Below are 16958 nucleotides of genomic sequence, written 5' to 3'. Positions count from 1 at the left end.
GAGGGACAGTGTGCTGTAAGTATGTTGGGGATGTGTGTTGGAGAAGCTTCCTATAAATACTTCATACTTTTTAAGAATATTCTGTAAGGTGGTGGAGTTAGCAGAAGATTTATAGGCAGTTTCTAGTTGCGTTAGATCTTTTTCAATTTCTAAAACTCGTTTTTTCTTTTCTTTTTTCATTGAGCTTTCAAAAGAGATGATGTGCCCTCTAGTCACAGCCTTAAAAGCTTCCCATAAGTTGGAGTCTGTAACCTCTAGGTTATCGTTTGTTTCCAAAAAATCTGAGATCCTAGAAGAAATGAACTGAGTAAACGAGGAGTCAGAGAGAAGTGAGGGATGGAACCGCCAACTATATTGCTGTTTCTTATGGTTGAGTTCAAGTACCAATGATATAGGAGAGTGATCAGAAATTAAAATATTATGATATGTGGTGGAGATTACATTTGATATCAAATTGGAGTCAAGCAAAAAATAATCGATTCTAGAGAAAGATGTGTGTCTCTGTGAGAAAAAAAGAATAATCCCTATGTGTGGGGTGCTGAAGCCTCCATATGTCAACTAGACGTGTGGATAGCATTAAATTAGATAGATAGATAGATAGATAGATACTTTATTGATCCCCAAGGGGAAATTCAAGGGTCTCAGTAGCATACAGACATCATACACAACATGCACTTACAGCAGAAATGGTAAACATAAGTATAAGTATAAACATAACTAAACTCCACTGTACAATAAAGACAGTAGAAGATAAATTATTCAAGGTTGTGGAGGCACCAGAGGGCAACTGGTTTGTTTTGGGCTGATCTATCCAAAAAATTGTCAAGCACACAATTCAAGTCACCACCTATAATCACATGTGTGTCTGATAGAGTGGGCAGTAAATTAAAGACCTTACTGAAAAAATTTGGGTCATCAAAATTGGGACCATATATGTTTAAAAGTGTGACATGATATGAGTAAATGTAGCCTGTCACCAGGATATATCTGCCATTAGGATCACACACAGTGGAAATATGCCTAAATGGAATAGTCTTGCTAATCATAATATCCACTCCTCTAGCTTTACTGGAGAATGTGGACTGGAAAATTTGATTGACCCAGCTGCACCTAAGCAACTTTGCTCTTGTGGGCTTAATATGCGTTTCCTGTAGGAATATAATGTCTGCAGCTAAGGACTTCAAATGAGAGAAGACTTTTGCCCTCTTAATGGCATGTCCCAATCCATGGACATTTCAATTAGTAAAAGTAATGCCACCACCTCTTGAAGAAAGACTAGGATGCATATCTACTGTAAGTACAGTGATGCAAAAATGTGACGCCCTTAAACAACACTGATAACAGCACAGAGGAAAACAAAATAAAAAACACACAACTAAGAACTTACCCTCCCTCCCCCCGTCCCACTTTCCCAAACAAAGTGAGAACACGCTCCCCTCAAGCAGGCATAGAGGCTGCCGGACCATAGGAAAGACTAGTTTAGCTAAGCTAACAAAAAGAGCCCTATGCTCTCTCTCCAATTATGCAAAAAACACACAAGTAAATTTAAACCACGGTCATGAGAATGTCCCGACCTGCGTAATGGCAGGAAACAAAGTCACATATCAGATAATATACGCCATCCCAAGCGCATGCAATGTTCAAGACAAAGTCCCTGCAAACACCTCGGCTTCTTGTAGTGAAGAAAATACCTGCTCCGAGTTCCCCAAGGTGACCCGGAGTCGAGCTGGGTAGATGAAACCGACCCTTGCACCTGCCTCCTTGAACCTCTTTCGGACATCTTCAAAAGCCTGGCGCTGTTTAATCACCTCCACTGGCAAATCGGGGAAGAAATGGATCGCCGCCTCGTTGTATGTCGGGGAATTGTTGACGAGAAAGCTGTAGTATTTTCTCCTTGATTTGGAAGTGATGAATCCGGGCTATCATCACACACGGTCGTGCATTTTCCTCCGAGGATTGTTTCCCTAGACGGTGTGCTCGATCCACAACAACAGGGCTGGAAAAATTGCTAGCACCTAGCAGTTCAGGAATAAACTTCTCCAGAAATTCAACAGGGCTTCTTTTCTCAATCTTTTCGGGCAGGCCAACAATTTTTATATTCTGACGCCTAGAGCGAGCATCCAGGTCAATTACTTTTGAACAGAGTGCTTGGTTTTCCGCCCGCATTTTCACGCAGACTTGTTCAACTTGTGAGAGGCGGTGGTCGTAGCTGGAGTTAGCTTCTTCAATTTCTGCCATACGGTTTCCTAGACTCACCAAAGATGCTTGAGTGGATGCTAGCGTTGCCTCTAATGTGTCAAATCGATCAGTCATTGTCTTGTTCATACTTTCTATTGCCAGAAGAATGCTGCTCGACTCTGCATTAGTGTCCTTGCTAGTCTCAAGATCTGCCATGGCACGTTCTGGTGCTAGCGATAACCCCAGCGGTGCTTTTATCCTGCTGTTTTCCACACTCACGTCTTCCACGTCTTCGCTTTTCGCATCTCCTCGATTTTAGTCTTAGGTTAAATTAACAATAGGTCGGGTAAATTGGTGAATTTTAAATTAAATACCGAATTATTCTATGACATGGAGAGGAGCTCAGGAAAAACGTGTCTACTCCATTAGGTGCTCACTAGCGCCCCCCGCTGTGGTTAGTGTTGATTAGAAGTTTCATATGACCTAGAAATATGACTTTGAAGGCTAAATGTGTAGGCTGCGCATTAAAGTTTTTCTTTTTCAATGTTTTTCTTCCTTGTTCAGAAGAAAGTTTCAGTTTTCTTTGGTCTGATAACTGTGTTTTGGCTTTTGGCCTCTTAAAGAAGTGATCATAAATAGGCTATCCACTCATAATTATTCTGGAGAAAATGTCTATTTTAGCCAAGAGATTTAGGAGAAACAGCGACCTAAACATACAGTTGTTGCTGACCAGATTCCTCACGGAGATTTGCGATTAACTACAAGCTGTGCTGTGTAGTTCAGATCTTTACGGATTAAAGAATAGAGATTCTGAAGCAATTCAATCTTTGGCTACGGATTTCTTTGGAGAATGGACAACAGAGATTGACAGCAACAGCACTGGGGCAATTTTAATTCCAAAGGCCAAGAGAACTTTATCAGGATGTATATTGTTGTGATTGGTTGAGAGGAAATATACATAGTACGCTCATTTACACTTTACAAACTTTAAAGCTGATTTTCTCAAAACTTGTTTTTTTGCTGAGACTAGGATAGCTTTCACATTTTGGCCAGTATCTCTTTATTTTGTCGAACTGGATTCATTTTGTCATTGCATGCCCCATATTTCAAAATATGAGTAAATATTCAATATTGGCCACTTTCTTATATTTTCTGCATACAAGATATCCAAATATAGCCTATGTTGGGTTCCACATATACTTGCATGCATCATTGTAGCCTACTATTTAATAAATATATTGTAGCCATCTATTTAAATATAAGCTGAATCCAGCTGCATGCTGTGATTATATTTTTCCCTTGATTTTTCTGTATGGGCAGCAGTAGGCCTACATTTTTTTTGTCACAACACTTCCAGTCAGCCAGCTAACTTTGTCAGCATTAAACTCGAAGGAGGAAATGTGGGAAATAGGTTAAACCGAAACAAGAAATGTGTATAAGTGTATGAAATGTACGATGAAAATTGGCAAGCAATTTCGTCAAACAAAAACCAAGACATTTGTAGAAGTTTGTCTTCAGATTACACTTGCAAAATCCGCAATGGGACTGAGATTAAATGGCTTTGGCGACTTTTTATAGTACAAAATCGCTGTCAATCAAAAGGAAACAGACCCTCCAATCATCACGCAAAAGCCCGGAGTCCAGTTCAGCCGAGGCCAGCCCACTCCTCCATTCACCCCCAGAAACGCTTAGCGTCTGTGGGCAGGACATACTCGCAGCATTTATCCAATGACCGTCTAGTTTTGAAGCACTGAAAAAAACTGTTCAAAGCAGCCCCATTGAAGTCCATGGACGCTGGGCTTCAACAGGGAAATGCCATAGGGAAATGCACTACTACTAATAACCTACTACTATAGCTCCTACTATATGTAACTGATTCTGAACGAACTCATCATTAATGTGTTAAACACATTTTTAGTCAATAAAATGTTAACACAATATTACATATTTGACCATTAACTTTTTGACATTTTAGGGGAAGCTGAGCTTCCCTTGCAGTCTTAAAGAAATCGCCTCTGCTTAGTATCCATCTCTGCACTATTTGTTTTGGGGCAGCCGTGGCCTACTGGTTAGCGCTTCGGAGGGTTGCTGGTTCGAACCCCGACCAGTAGGCACGGCTGAAGTGCCCTTGAGCAAGGCACCTAACCCCTCACTGCTCCCTGAGCGCCGCTGTTGTTGCAGGCAGCTCACTGCGCCGGGATTAGTGTGTGCTTCACCTCACTGTGTGTTCACTGTGTGCTGAGTGTGTTTCACTAATTCACGGATTGTGATAAATGCGAGAGTATACTTATACTATACTTTTAACTATACATGATATTTCACATCACAATTTTGCATTTTCATGCACTGGTAATTCTTTGGAATTGGTTTCTAGTTATATAGACTGCGCCCTCTGTTGGATTGAAGTTAATAGCAGTAGGCTATGTTAATGTTTGCAGAAAAGAACAGTGCGGCACAGTTTGTTTGTTTGTTTGTTTTCCCCACTGTGTTAGGGATGAAAAGAGTATGACGTCCTGAACGCAGAGCTGGCAGTTTCCTCGTCTTGAACCGGCAACTGTTAAATAAAACAAACACTACTCAATAATGTCAGCTCACACATCGTTAAAACTACAACTAAGAAATTATCGTAGACGATATATATAGCTCATCCCTACCTACCTGTTTTAGTGTTGAGCCGGTTGAGCCTGGAGGCAGGCTTCGCGAAAATGGAATCAACTGTAAACAAGTAACTGTCCATGCTATCGCTGTTATAGGGCCAACGAAAGTTGTACAACAAGCTGAACTAGTGAGCTTCTTTTAAACGGAACTGTGTGTTTCCTTTGCTTTACAGTGGCAACCGGGTGATAAGCGGGATAACAACTTCGAGGTGTGTCCAGTTATCCGCTTCGCATCGGGGAGTTCTTTGCCCCTCGCCCTTGTCCATTAATTCCGTATAACAGGACACCTCGGCGGCCGTTATCCCTTACATAACAGGCTACTGCAACAAACCAAAGAGGCTACTACTAGGTTACAGATCAAATGTTAACTCTACATAGTGCAGTGGAATTTTCCATTCAGAGGAATTGATTGAATAAGAAACTGAAATGGTTGAGAGAAACTTTAATGCTGCTTCAACTGTTCACCAAAGTGCCAAACACAAAATAAATCCAAAATAGAAAATGGGAGAAATCCTCACAAGTGTGTCCATCACATATGTTACTACAGCCTGTATTGCTGAACGTGAAGCTATAATCTTGATAGGCTATACTGATGTGGAGAAACTAAAACATGTGGTACAGGCGAAAAGATCCCAGGGTTTCCACGGGTCATGGAATTTCTGGAATATCATGGACATGGACATTAGAGTCTATTCCAGGCATGGAAAGTTGATCTCTGTATGCTGGTTGTTGGTCTCAAAGGGCCATCTCAACCCAACCCATAACCACTCATTGGCGGTATAACACCACCTAGTTAAAAATAAAAAGCAAAAATGAGGCGTTGTAATTGCAGGTATCTTTGACTGACATGTTCAGAACTGCACGCAATTTGACATATAGGATCATTATGACACCCTCTGAATGCATGACGAGTTTCGTGAAATTCCGTCCATGGGCCATACAAAAAATGAATTTATGTGTACACACACACATACACACAGTACGGTCATATTTTGTACCGCTATGAGGTACATCTACATACATTTGGATTATTGGACCCATCATGCCGTAAAAGTTATTTACTCCTGGCTAAGAATTGTCTTTTTGCTTTTTTCACAGGGCATGGAACAAAGGGGGTATTTGAACTCCTGGCTGGCTGGAGAAGAACTAGAGAGAATCTGCCATTCAAGGAGAGAGTTGCTGATGCCTTTGCTGATGTTATGGTGTGCTATACCATGACAAGTTCTCTCTATATTATCACATTTGGAATGGGTGCCAGTCCTTTTACCAATATTGAGTCTGTGAAGATTTTCTGCCAGAGTATGTGTGTAGCCATTTTGGTGAACTACTTCTACGTGTTCTCCTTTTATGGGTCTTGCTTAGTGTTCGCAGGACAGTTGGAGCAGAACCGATACCACAGCGTGTTCTGCTGCAAGATACCATCAGTAGAGTACTTAGACCGACAGCCAGCGTGGTTCAAGACCATGATGAGTGATGGACACGACCTCTCCACACACCATGACAGTGTACCCTATCAGAACCATTTCATTCAGCACTTTCTGCGAGAGCACTATACAGAGTGGATAACTAATACCTATGTAAAACCATTTGTAGTCATCCTCTACCTAATTTATGCATCTTTTTCGTTTATGGGATGCTTACAAATCAGTGATGGATCTAACATTGTAAACCTTTTAGCCAGTAATTCACCAAGTGTTTCATATGCTCTTACACAGCAGAAGTATTTCAGCAATTACAGCCCAGTGATAGGATTCTACATTTATGAGCCCATAGAATACTGGAACACTACTGTTCAAGAGCACCTCAAAACCCTGGGCCATGGTTTCAATAAGATTTCATGGATTGACAATTACTTTCATTATTTGAGGGTGGTGAATGTGAGTGCATCAACCAAAAGTGATTTCATCAACATCCTTAAAAGTTCTTTTCTTAGGAGTCCAGAATATAAGCATTTCACTGATGATATCATTTTTTCTAAAAATGGGGATGAGTATGATATAATTGCCTCCAGAATGTATCTGGTGGCACGGACAACAGAAAAGACGCGGGAGGAAGTTGTGGAACTTCTGGAGAGACTGCGCCCACTCTCTCTTATCAACAGCATCAAGTTCATTGTGTTCAATCCTACATTTGTGTTTATGGACCGCTACAGCTCCTCTGTCATCTCTCCCATCTTGACATCAGGTTTTAGTGTTTTAACCATCCTCATCCTCACTTTCTTCCTGGTCATCAATCCATTGGGCAATTTTTGGTTGATTTTGACCGTCACTTCTGTCGAGTTGGGAGTGCTTGGTCTGATGACTTTATGGAATGTAGACATGGACAGCATATCTATTCTGTGCCTTATTTACACTCTCAACTTTGCAATGGATCACTGTGCGCCCCATCTTTACACTTTTGTACTTGCCACTGAGCATACAAGGACTCAGTGTATCAAGATCTCACTAGAGGAGCATGGAGCAGCCATTTTGCAAAATGCCTCTTGTTTTGTAATTGGGATGTTGCCCCTGCTGTTTGTGCCTTCAAATCTGACCTATACACTGTTCAAGTGCTCTCTGCTGACTGCTGGTTGTACAGTGCTGCATTGTTTTGTCATCTTACCTGTGTTTTTGACATTTTTTCCTCCATCAAAAAAAAGACATAAGAAAAAGAAACGTGCAAAACGAAAAGAGCGAGAACGGGAAAGGGAGAGGGAACGGGAAGAAATGGAATGCATCGAAGTCAGGGAGAACCCTGACCATGTGACTAACGTCTGAAGGTTTAGGACAGATGAATGACAGGGGCCACATTCGGTACAAGAAGATGCCTAAAGCTCCATAAGTCCATAGTTGCTAGAGCTTACTGGTCTGTAAAAGAAAGATGACACACATCATGCAAAAACAGCTATGCTGACCTGAATACAGACGTTTTCCATTGTGCACTACATTCTCCAGAGCAGACTATAATCTAGAAACAATCTAGTTCCTGTTCTGCATAGTGAATGTAATGTGCTGTACTGCTGTCCTTTTGGAACTTGTTTAAAAGCAATATTTAGTATAGTACTTAATGGTCTTAACTATTCCGAATTGTGTGTGTGAGGCAGGCATCAAATTAACCAATGTTATTGTGTCTCCTCACCCTGAAGGGTTGACAGTTGTAGTATGTAAAGAAAGTGTTGTAAAATTCCAACAATGATCGAGTCTCTAATAATATTGTAACTCTGATAGCTGAATGTCCTATACAGTTACACACTCAATCGATCAACCAATCTCTTATAAGAAAGGTTTCACTACCATACTGTAGACTTCTGAAGTTCACCTACAAGAGAGCTACCACCTTTGACCATATAAGGAGATCTGGTAATTTGAGATTTTTTCTATGGGAAAATAACGTGGGGATTTGGAATTGTCACACTTGTTAAACTCTCACGGGACCGAAGAAATCGGAAATGCAAACGTTTTGCTCAACACACTTTTGTCCTCTGCCTTCGAGTGGGTACTGTGATTACCTGTATGTGAAGGCGGCACACTTTGATTTTTGCTACCCCAGAGCTAACTTGCGATGCAACTTGCCATGCAACTGGGGTAGTAAAAATCAAAGTGTGCCACCTTCACATACTGGACATTACAGTATCCACTTAAAGGCAGAGAAAAAAAAGTCTGTTCAAGAAAAAATACTGCATTTCAGACTTTTTTGTCCCCGCGAGAGTTTAACAGGTACGATGATTCAAAATCCCCATGTTTTCCCCATGTATTAAAAACACCAGATACCAGATCTCAAAGATGGCAGCTTTTTTGTAGGCAAACTTCAGAGGTCTATTGGTCACGTTTTCCTTTAACAAGCAAGGTAATTACATAATTTCAGGTAATTGTTCAGCTTGGTTGAAGCCAAAAAGGGAAATAAAGTGTGGCCTTGCCTAGCATTGGTGATACCAGCAGGAATTCATGCATAAATAGCGTCCTGTATGAAGGCTTAATTGACTCTCATGTGCAACAATTCCTAGATTTGGCCGTTATGGCTAACAACCTGCTGACATATGTCTGTAACAGTAGGCTTACTTAATATAGCACACAGTGGGAAAGTGTGCTTATATTTCAGTGAGAGGTGACAAAGTCACATATTACATAAAACATATTGCCCTATTATTACTAGTCAAACATTTTGTGTTGGTATGTTGCTAAGTTTTCTAATACATAGTCACATTAGCAGGGGAATAGTCCCACACTGCCTCTGCATTACATCAGTCTACAGAATCATCTGGTTTTGATACTATCAAAAAAAGGAGGAGTGTCTCAACTAATCATTGCTGAAATATGAATTTGCAGCAGTTGTTTGTAGACTTGCAGCAGTTGGTAGCAAGTGATAGTTTGGTTAATAGCAGAGAAACCGGTTAAACAATGCTTATATCTCTACTAAATTCTGCTTTTGACCATTTGCTTGATTTTTTAAAACTCTGTTACAAAATAAAATCTGGTGTTGCTACTGTAGGGTCCTCAATAAGGGTGAAATTAAGGCAAACAAATGTGCAGGTCATAATAGAAAGTTTCATGGTATATAGTATTTTTGGCAGACATGTAGGTCAAGAAGGGAGTGTGATTGAATCAATTATGATAGGTACCTTTTCAAACTGAGTTAATACTTAATACACATTCTGAAGCAAATATTTTCATACTAAAAATTTTCATAATATGATACAAATGAGTAAAGGAATAGAAATTACACACATATACACAATCCAGTTCAGTGGTCCAGAACACCAAGAATAATTTGACAGGGATCCGAATGAACCTGCTTTGTGTTGTAGCTTCCCGTGCTCCTCATAACCGAGTATTAGTATTTAAATAGTACTTGCATGTGTTTGATATCACCTTTGCAGGTATTATCTTAAGATCTAAGGAGTATAGCATATTCCTTCCCATAACTGCTGGTATAACTCAAATTTAGGAGCAACATGCATAGCACTAGTAACATGTCAAAACACTGACTATGGAGCAGTGTGTACAATGGAAAATAAAAATTGCCTAATTTATAGCTTGAAGTTCTTAAAAGGTAGGACACGATGTAATACAGTAAAGGATCAATTCTACTGTGAAATATGAGCTGTAGCTATTTGGCATGATATTTGTCCTTACAGTTTTATTATGTTTATCTTATGCATATTTGCTCCTTATGTCAAAGAATTGGGTACCATTTTGTTTTACAGAGCCCTTGTTATATTGTAATTACATTGCACACTGCAAAAACTGCTTGTCTAACCAAGTGTTATTAATCTTACATTAAGATAAAAAAAAAATGTAGTTGGTATTACTTTCAGTATAAGGACACTTACCTTTCTCGTAAAATCATTTGACTTAATTTAATAAGAGTTTGACTAATTTTAACATCTTAACAAGAAAACAAGCACATTTGGCTGCTAAATCATTAAAGGAGAAATACGGCTGTTTTTCCACACTGTCTATACGGAAAAAAAGAAAACTATCGTTTTTCCTAGCTCGAGTTGCTACAGCCAACAGCTAAAGTTGCCAGGCAGCTACAACACTACACTCTGGGGTATGCCCACAGAGTGTAGCACTGTAGCTGCTTGGAAGCTCTCAGTGTTCGCTGCAGCAACTAGAGCTAGGTAAAACCGATTGTTTTCAGTTTTTTTCTTACCGACAGTACTCTGTGACCTTGTGAAATGGAGATGTATGTGAAAAATCGCCAGATTTTTCCTTAAAGCAAATTTGCCTTGATAAGTTCTACTAAAAGCAATTATCATAATATAAGATTAATAACGCTGTTTTTGCTGTGTAATAATGTAATTTAATGGTAGTTAAATAATTAAAATATACATTATTGGTATGTAACAGCTCTTACCCTAAACTTAGGATTTGTTAGATCAAAGTATCAGTGTGTCATTCATCGTTACACCATATTACACAATACAAAACTAAACTTGAGCGTGTAACTTGACCTTACTTAAATTAATTTGTCATATTTGACACATTTGGAAGATGACAAATCCGCAATCTATCCATTGGTTGAAAAAAAAAAAAAATCTAAATTCTGGTTGGTCCAATTCCTTTTTATTTCCTTCTTAGTGATTCTTAGAAATAGCTGATAGTTATGTGTGAAGCAAGATGCTCTATGTCTGGGTGTTAAAACAAATGGCATTTTAAATCTCTGTCAGAATTGAGACCATTTACTGTATTAGATAATCATTTAAAATTATGAAGAGTTTACTGCTCTCATTCTAGTGGTTCAGCTAGTCATCTATTAAAGTCTTGTAACAGACTGCTGAGAAATGGATATATGTTAGGTTCAAAAGGGTATTCTGCAATGACTGCATGTTCAGATAAAGGAAATGAAAAAAAAAAAACGATGAAAAGTAACTACTAATGTATTGGGAAATAGAGTGATCACTTATTGAATGAGGATTTTTGGTGATTGCTGTCTCGAGAAGTCATCCAAAACTGTAATTCACCTTGTGTTTATGGTGTCATAGCATGAGAAAAAGGATTGTGGGCAGTATTTTCAAGCAGTGGAATTTTATGAAAGAAAGTGAGGTACAACACCAGAGATATTTCAAGAATATTAAAATTCAGGATTTTTCAGGCTTAATGGTCAGAGTAGGTGAAAGCTTCCTATTTTATTTGTAAATAAATCAGACAAATATCATAATCTTAAGAGCAAAGAACACCTTTCATATGAAGACCTCATCCTTTTTATATAGACATTGTAGCAAAATCTGTGAGACACAATTTACGTGATGACACTTCAATTTATCCTCACAATTTGTGATGTCATTTGTGTATACAGCATGAAAGTATACTTCATTGAGAAATAAACTGCAAGATCAGATATTTTCCAAAATGACTGTTTATGCATGGCACACATTGTATGTATGCATCAAGTGAGGATTTTGGTTTTACTTTGCAGGGTTGCTTATATGATGTCTGTGCATAACTTGTATAATTTTGTTTGTTATGGCATTATAGTACGTAGAATAATTGTTCTTATTTTGTATTTATTTTTAAGGCAAAAAAAAACTTTTGTAGAAAATGTTTACTAAAAAGGCAATAAAGACCAAAAATAGTTACCAAGAACATGATTAACAAAACATAATAAAAGAGTGATACAGACTCCCAGTACACCCTCTGTATAAGTGTACATTGATATTAACCTTGTGTGTAAAGCTGCAGAGCCTTCTTACAAGAGGATTTTTTTTTCCGCACAGCATTTCTACTATGAGTCCTAAAATTTACATCCTCATGTAAACAACATGCAATGCTGTTTCTACAAAGATACCAAACAGAATTATATAATTTACTTTACAGTAAATAGCAAATTGAATAGAAACTATTCAATTTGAGCAACCTGCAATACTGTGACAGTCTGAGCCAATTGTGGTTATAATCAAATGTATAGACACCTTAAATGTATATGGTTGATTTAAGGGCATGCTCAAATATATGTAGTAATTTCACTATACCCTCTATTCAATAACATTCGATGGACAATGCTAATACAAACACTTTGGACAACTAATATGATACACATGCATACAGAAATGTATATTTAATTGCGTATTTTTCATACAACACATATTTTTCAAAATGCACAAAAGATAATATCAGCATATATTAGACACTGTATCGTATTGGCCCCCAATATGTGTATTTCATAAAAAGGGAAGCTACTTAAGTTTCCATTGTAGCAGATTTCACTTCTCCCTCATTCCGGTTGTTTGTGGGACAAATTTGTTCTTACTGGGCCAAATCAGAGAGAATCTGTTAAGCAAGTCAAAATGAGTTGGTGAATCCTCAAATTTATAAAAATTAGAACCATAAGAGAACCAGTTAGTTCAGCATGTGTGTTAGTACCTGTCACTCTAAAGAGAGGCAGGAGTACAGTAACACAAAAGTCTGACCATACTTCCAGGGCGAAAACTGGTTGGGCAAAATTCAAGAGGTGCCTCACTGTGGAGAAACCTGACCTTTAAAGCATGTAGAAATATTTGGCAGTGCAGTTCAAAAACTCATGACACCGTCCCATGACAATTTTAATTAAATTCTTGCTCATCCAATGCTGCATTTTCACTGTTTACATGAATAATATCATATCAGCATACAAATGAACCTATAGATATTGATGACATCTGATGCCCATAATGAAATTATGAATTCAGCAAAATACAAAATGCTTAGTTGCAGATATATTTATTCTACATAAGAGACAGATTTATAATGTCATCAAGAAATTTGATTTCAGATTCTGTTAACTTTATGGTTACGGTTATGGTTATGGAATTAAGCAGACACTTTTGTCCAAAGCAACTTACAAAATAAAACAGTAATATAGTTTAAAAAAAGACTTTATCTTTTTGTATTATGCATTCAGTTTGAATCACATTCTATTCAAGATCATTCGGATAAAATAACAGAAACACAATGGAAAAGGGAATCAGTATGTAAAAAGGGAAACAAATGAACAACTTTTTTGAATGAGGAGGGATTCATGTCATAGACATACCATACACCAGCATGCTTATGTTTGCTTTTTCTAGTCTTCCATGTTGCTGTGCAATAATATTATGCAATTTCAAATAGTTATGACCTCAGTGGCATTTTTTATCTCCAGACTTTCAACCATAACCCTTCTATATCAATTCTGATATCAGAATATTTTTTCCAGGTTAATCTCATCCAGTAGCCACCAGTAGGTTTGAGCTAACATTTCAATTTAAGACACAAATAAATGGTTTATCTGAAATGTTCGAACTTGCCAGTTATTGAACATGCATTTAGAAGGAACATGCTGACCATAAGAAACCACAAAGAGTCCTCTAAAAGCTAAGAAATGCCAAAGTTGTGATGTAAAATAAGATGTGCACTGAAGAGGAAATAGCTATTATGATGAATGAGGATATATTCTACCATTTTAGAGATATACAATAATAGGTAACCATCAGTTATTAGACATACACCCTGTTAAATCTGGTGTAGTTTGTGTGGATGGTTAAGTTCTTCACTTAATCACAATATTAATCTGAAAAATTGAACCAAAATATCAATCCCGTAAAAAATAGAGCACTATAATAATGCAAATACCAGATTTAATGAAATTATGTACACAAAACATAAACAATTGCTATGTATTTACTGTGAATTTCTGTTTGCACTATTGTGCTGTTACTGTAGATTTGTAAAATAAAAAATCCTGATTGAAAGAAAAAGGCTTGTGGCTTTCATTTGTATGTAATGTTCAGATATTCCCTTAAGGGGAAGGGGGTTGTCCTGTGAGGAAATTTGTTCTCTGCATTTTACCAATCCGGGTGTAATGTGAACACATTAATACACACACACTTGGAGCAGTGAGCTGGGAGCCCACGCACACTTGGGGCCCTATTGTGCACCCAGCGCAAGTTGCGCAAAGCATGACACAAGGTTTATTCTTATCTTACACTCAGTAAAGTAAGGGGTTTTTCGCCATGCGCTCCACTTTTATTAAACCTTGCACCCAGGGGCGTGATAATTAAATCTACATAAGGTGTGGTCGCATGATCCAAAAATTGTTATCTTACACCCTCTCTAAATCATTATGCCACTGACCAAGAAAAACTTGGTCTATAGCGAAAGGCACATATAGAACACAGACGAAGACACACTATCATGAGATGTAAGCAGCAACTCCTCTCCAGGATTTTTTTTTTGTAATGCTTACATGATGTTTATTTATTTTTTAAGTATACACAGCATTTGTCAATAATGCTAAAATTTTCCCTTAACCCCCCACCCACCCACCCAATCCCTTACCAACACATGGATCAGCATTAGTCAGAGACTACAGATACATGTTTGAAGCAATCATACAAAATGAACACACACACATTATAGAAAAGGATTGAAAGAAAAAAAGAAAGAAAAAAAAAAACTCAGTATTTTTATTTAGTCATTTGAAACACTATTGGGGTAAATGTTGCTTTTTCAGGCTATGTTTTCGATGGTAACCCCTTGTCATTCAATAATTCAAGTTCAAGTTTATTTATATAGCACATTATCATACAAAGATAATGTCACTCAATGTGCTTAAAAAGTAAAAATAAAAAGAAATATAGCTGCAAGCAGCAATGTGGGGGCCAAGCAGACAGTTCAGCAGGCCAGATTTGCCATGCAACTCAATGCTGTGGCATCAGGCATATATAATTAAGCAGTCACAGCAAGTTCCATGCAAAACAACCCAAGATTGGCTGAGTTACAAGGTCAAGTTTCACATCAAAACATAACTGATTTTATGGGGCTGAACCAGGGCTGACTGTCGCCGCCCCCTCACCCAGCCAACCCACCGCCGCAATCGCCCCTGCCCATCCCACCCTGCCCCACCCTTGCACGCACGCATTAGAATGAACTGGATGGAACTCACTGTCATCAGTTTCACATCAAAAATAAAAGATTGACTGAGATATGATCACACTTTGTGTGATTTAAACACAGAGGTCAGAAATTGACGTCATAGGGTATGTTGAACTCGGCTTGGCCCAAGGATTCCAATGATACCTCATTTTGACATTCGGGTCAACGAGTCAAAAGTTACGTCCGTGAACACACGTCCAACTTTGGCCTGTTGGTGGCGCTAGAGCATTGGAGGAGCCGGCATGAAACTTGGTGAAATTAATTATTGGGCTGTCCCCAATCAGTGTGCCAAATTGTATAACTTTTTACCAGACGGTCCTATGGGCTGCCATTGACTTTGATTGGTTTTAGTTCCGGAGACAAAACACCACAACTTTTGTGAGGCTTGATCTGAAGATCATGTATGTCAAGTTTGGTGTCGATCGGACAAAATTTGTGACCTGTGAAAAATTAGTTTCACTTTCGCTAAAATCCAAAATGGCGGAAAATAGGGTGCGTTGAACTCGGCTTGATCCAAGGATTCCAATGATACCTCATTTTTGACAATCGGGTCAACAGGTCAGAAGTTACGTGCGTGAACGCAAGTCCAACTTTGGCCTGTTGGTGGCGCTAGAGCGCTTAAGTTGCCGACATGAAACTGGGTGACATTAATCATGGGACTCAGCCTAATTAGTGTGCCAAATTTCACAACTTTTCACCAGACGGTTCTATGGGCTGCCATAGACTTCAATGGCAGAGGAATAATAAATATAGCTGCAAGCAGCAATGCGGGGGCCTAGCAGTGCACTATAGCAGGAATGGCGTTGCCATGGCATGAGCAAGCACTCACAGCAAGAGGCCAAATAGATAGATAGATAGATAGATAGATAGATAGATAGATACTTTATTGATCCCCAGGGGAAATTCAAGACCAAAAATTACACCAATGTCCTTGTGCATTCTCACAATCAGCTACCATGTCCCTCTACCAAGTTTGGACTTCATACACCAAAGTGTTGCTGAGATGTGAGCTCACTTTCTTTATTACAGCACCCCTAGAGGCCAAATGAGACCACTTTCCTTGCATGTCCTCACAATCATCTAATATGTCCATGTATCAAGTTTGGACTTCATACAATGAAGCGTTGCTGAGATATGAGCCAGCTTCCTGTATTACAGCGCCCCCTATAGAGGCCAAATGATGCCAATTTCCTACTGTGTCCTCACAATCAGGTACCAAGTCCCTGTACGAAATTTGGACTTCATACATCAAAGCGCTGCTAAGATAGGAGCTCACTTCCTGTATTGCAGCGCCCCCTATAGAGGCCAAATGATTCCAATTTCCTAGTGTGTCATCATAATCAGGTAACAGGTCCTTATACCAAGTTTGGACTTTGTACACCAAAGCGTTGCTGAGATACAAGCTCACTTCCTGTATTACAGCGCCCCCTATAGAGGCCACATGATGCCAATTTCCTAGTGCATCCTCACAATCAGATACCAAGTCCCTGTACCAAGTTTGGACTTCATACATTAAAGCATATCCGAGATGTTAGCCCACTTCCTGTTTGGTGGCTTCATCGCCATATTTGATTGGCTGTCACGGGCAAACAAAAATGAAATAAAAAAATCTGACAAGTATCGTTTGTGCGGCTCGGTCTGAAGATCATCTCCGACAAGTTCTGTGAAAATCGGATAAAATTTGTAACTGCTGAAACTTTTCGTAGAGTTTGGACTAAATCCAATATGGCGGAGGTCCAATATGGCGGAAAGT

At 38.8% G+C, this 16958-nt stretch overlaps 1 protein-coding gene across 2 annotated transcripts in view; it reads left to right on the top strand.

Moving 5' to 3' along the window:
• ptchd4 (patched domain containing 4) overlaps positions 1 to 13693 on the top strand; it is a 56130-nt gene extending 42437 nt beyond the window's left edge. For both annotated transcript variants that reach the window (XM_042096316.1, XM_042096315.1), the window contains exon 3: positions 5934 to 13693. In XM_042096316.1, the coding sequence (XP_041952250.1) occupies positions 5934 to 7591 (1658 nt within the window). In that variant the 3' untranslated portion in view covers positions 7592 to 13693. The remainder of the gene's footprint in view (positions 1 to 5933) is intronic.
• The last annotated feature ends 3265 nt before the right edge of the window (positions 13694 to 16958 follow it).

Source organism: Alosa sapidissima, chromosome 6, assembly GCF_018492685.1.
Source record: "Alosa sapidissima isolate fAloSap1 chromosome 6, fAloSap1.pri, whole genome shotgun sequence".
In the NCBI taxonomy this organism is placed as follows: domain Eukaryota; kingdom Metazoa; phylum Chordata; class Actinopteri; order Clupeiformes; family Clupeidae; genus Alosa; species Alosa sapidissima.
Note: the sequence above shows the minus strand (reverse complement) of the source record. Positions and strands in the feature narration are given on the sequence as shown.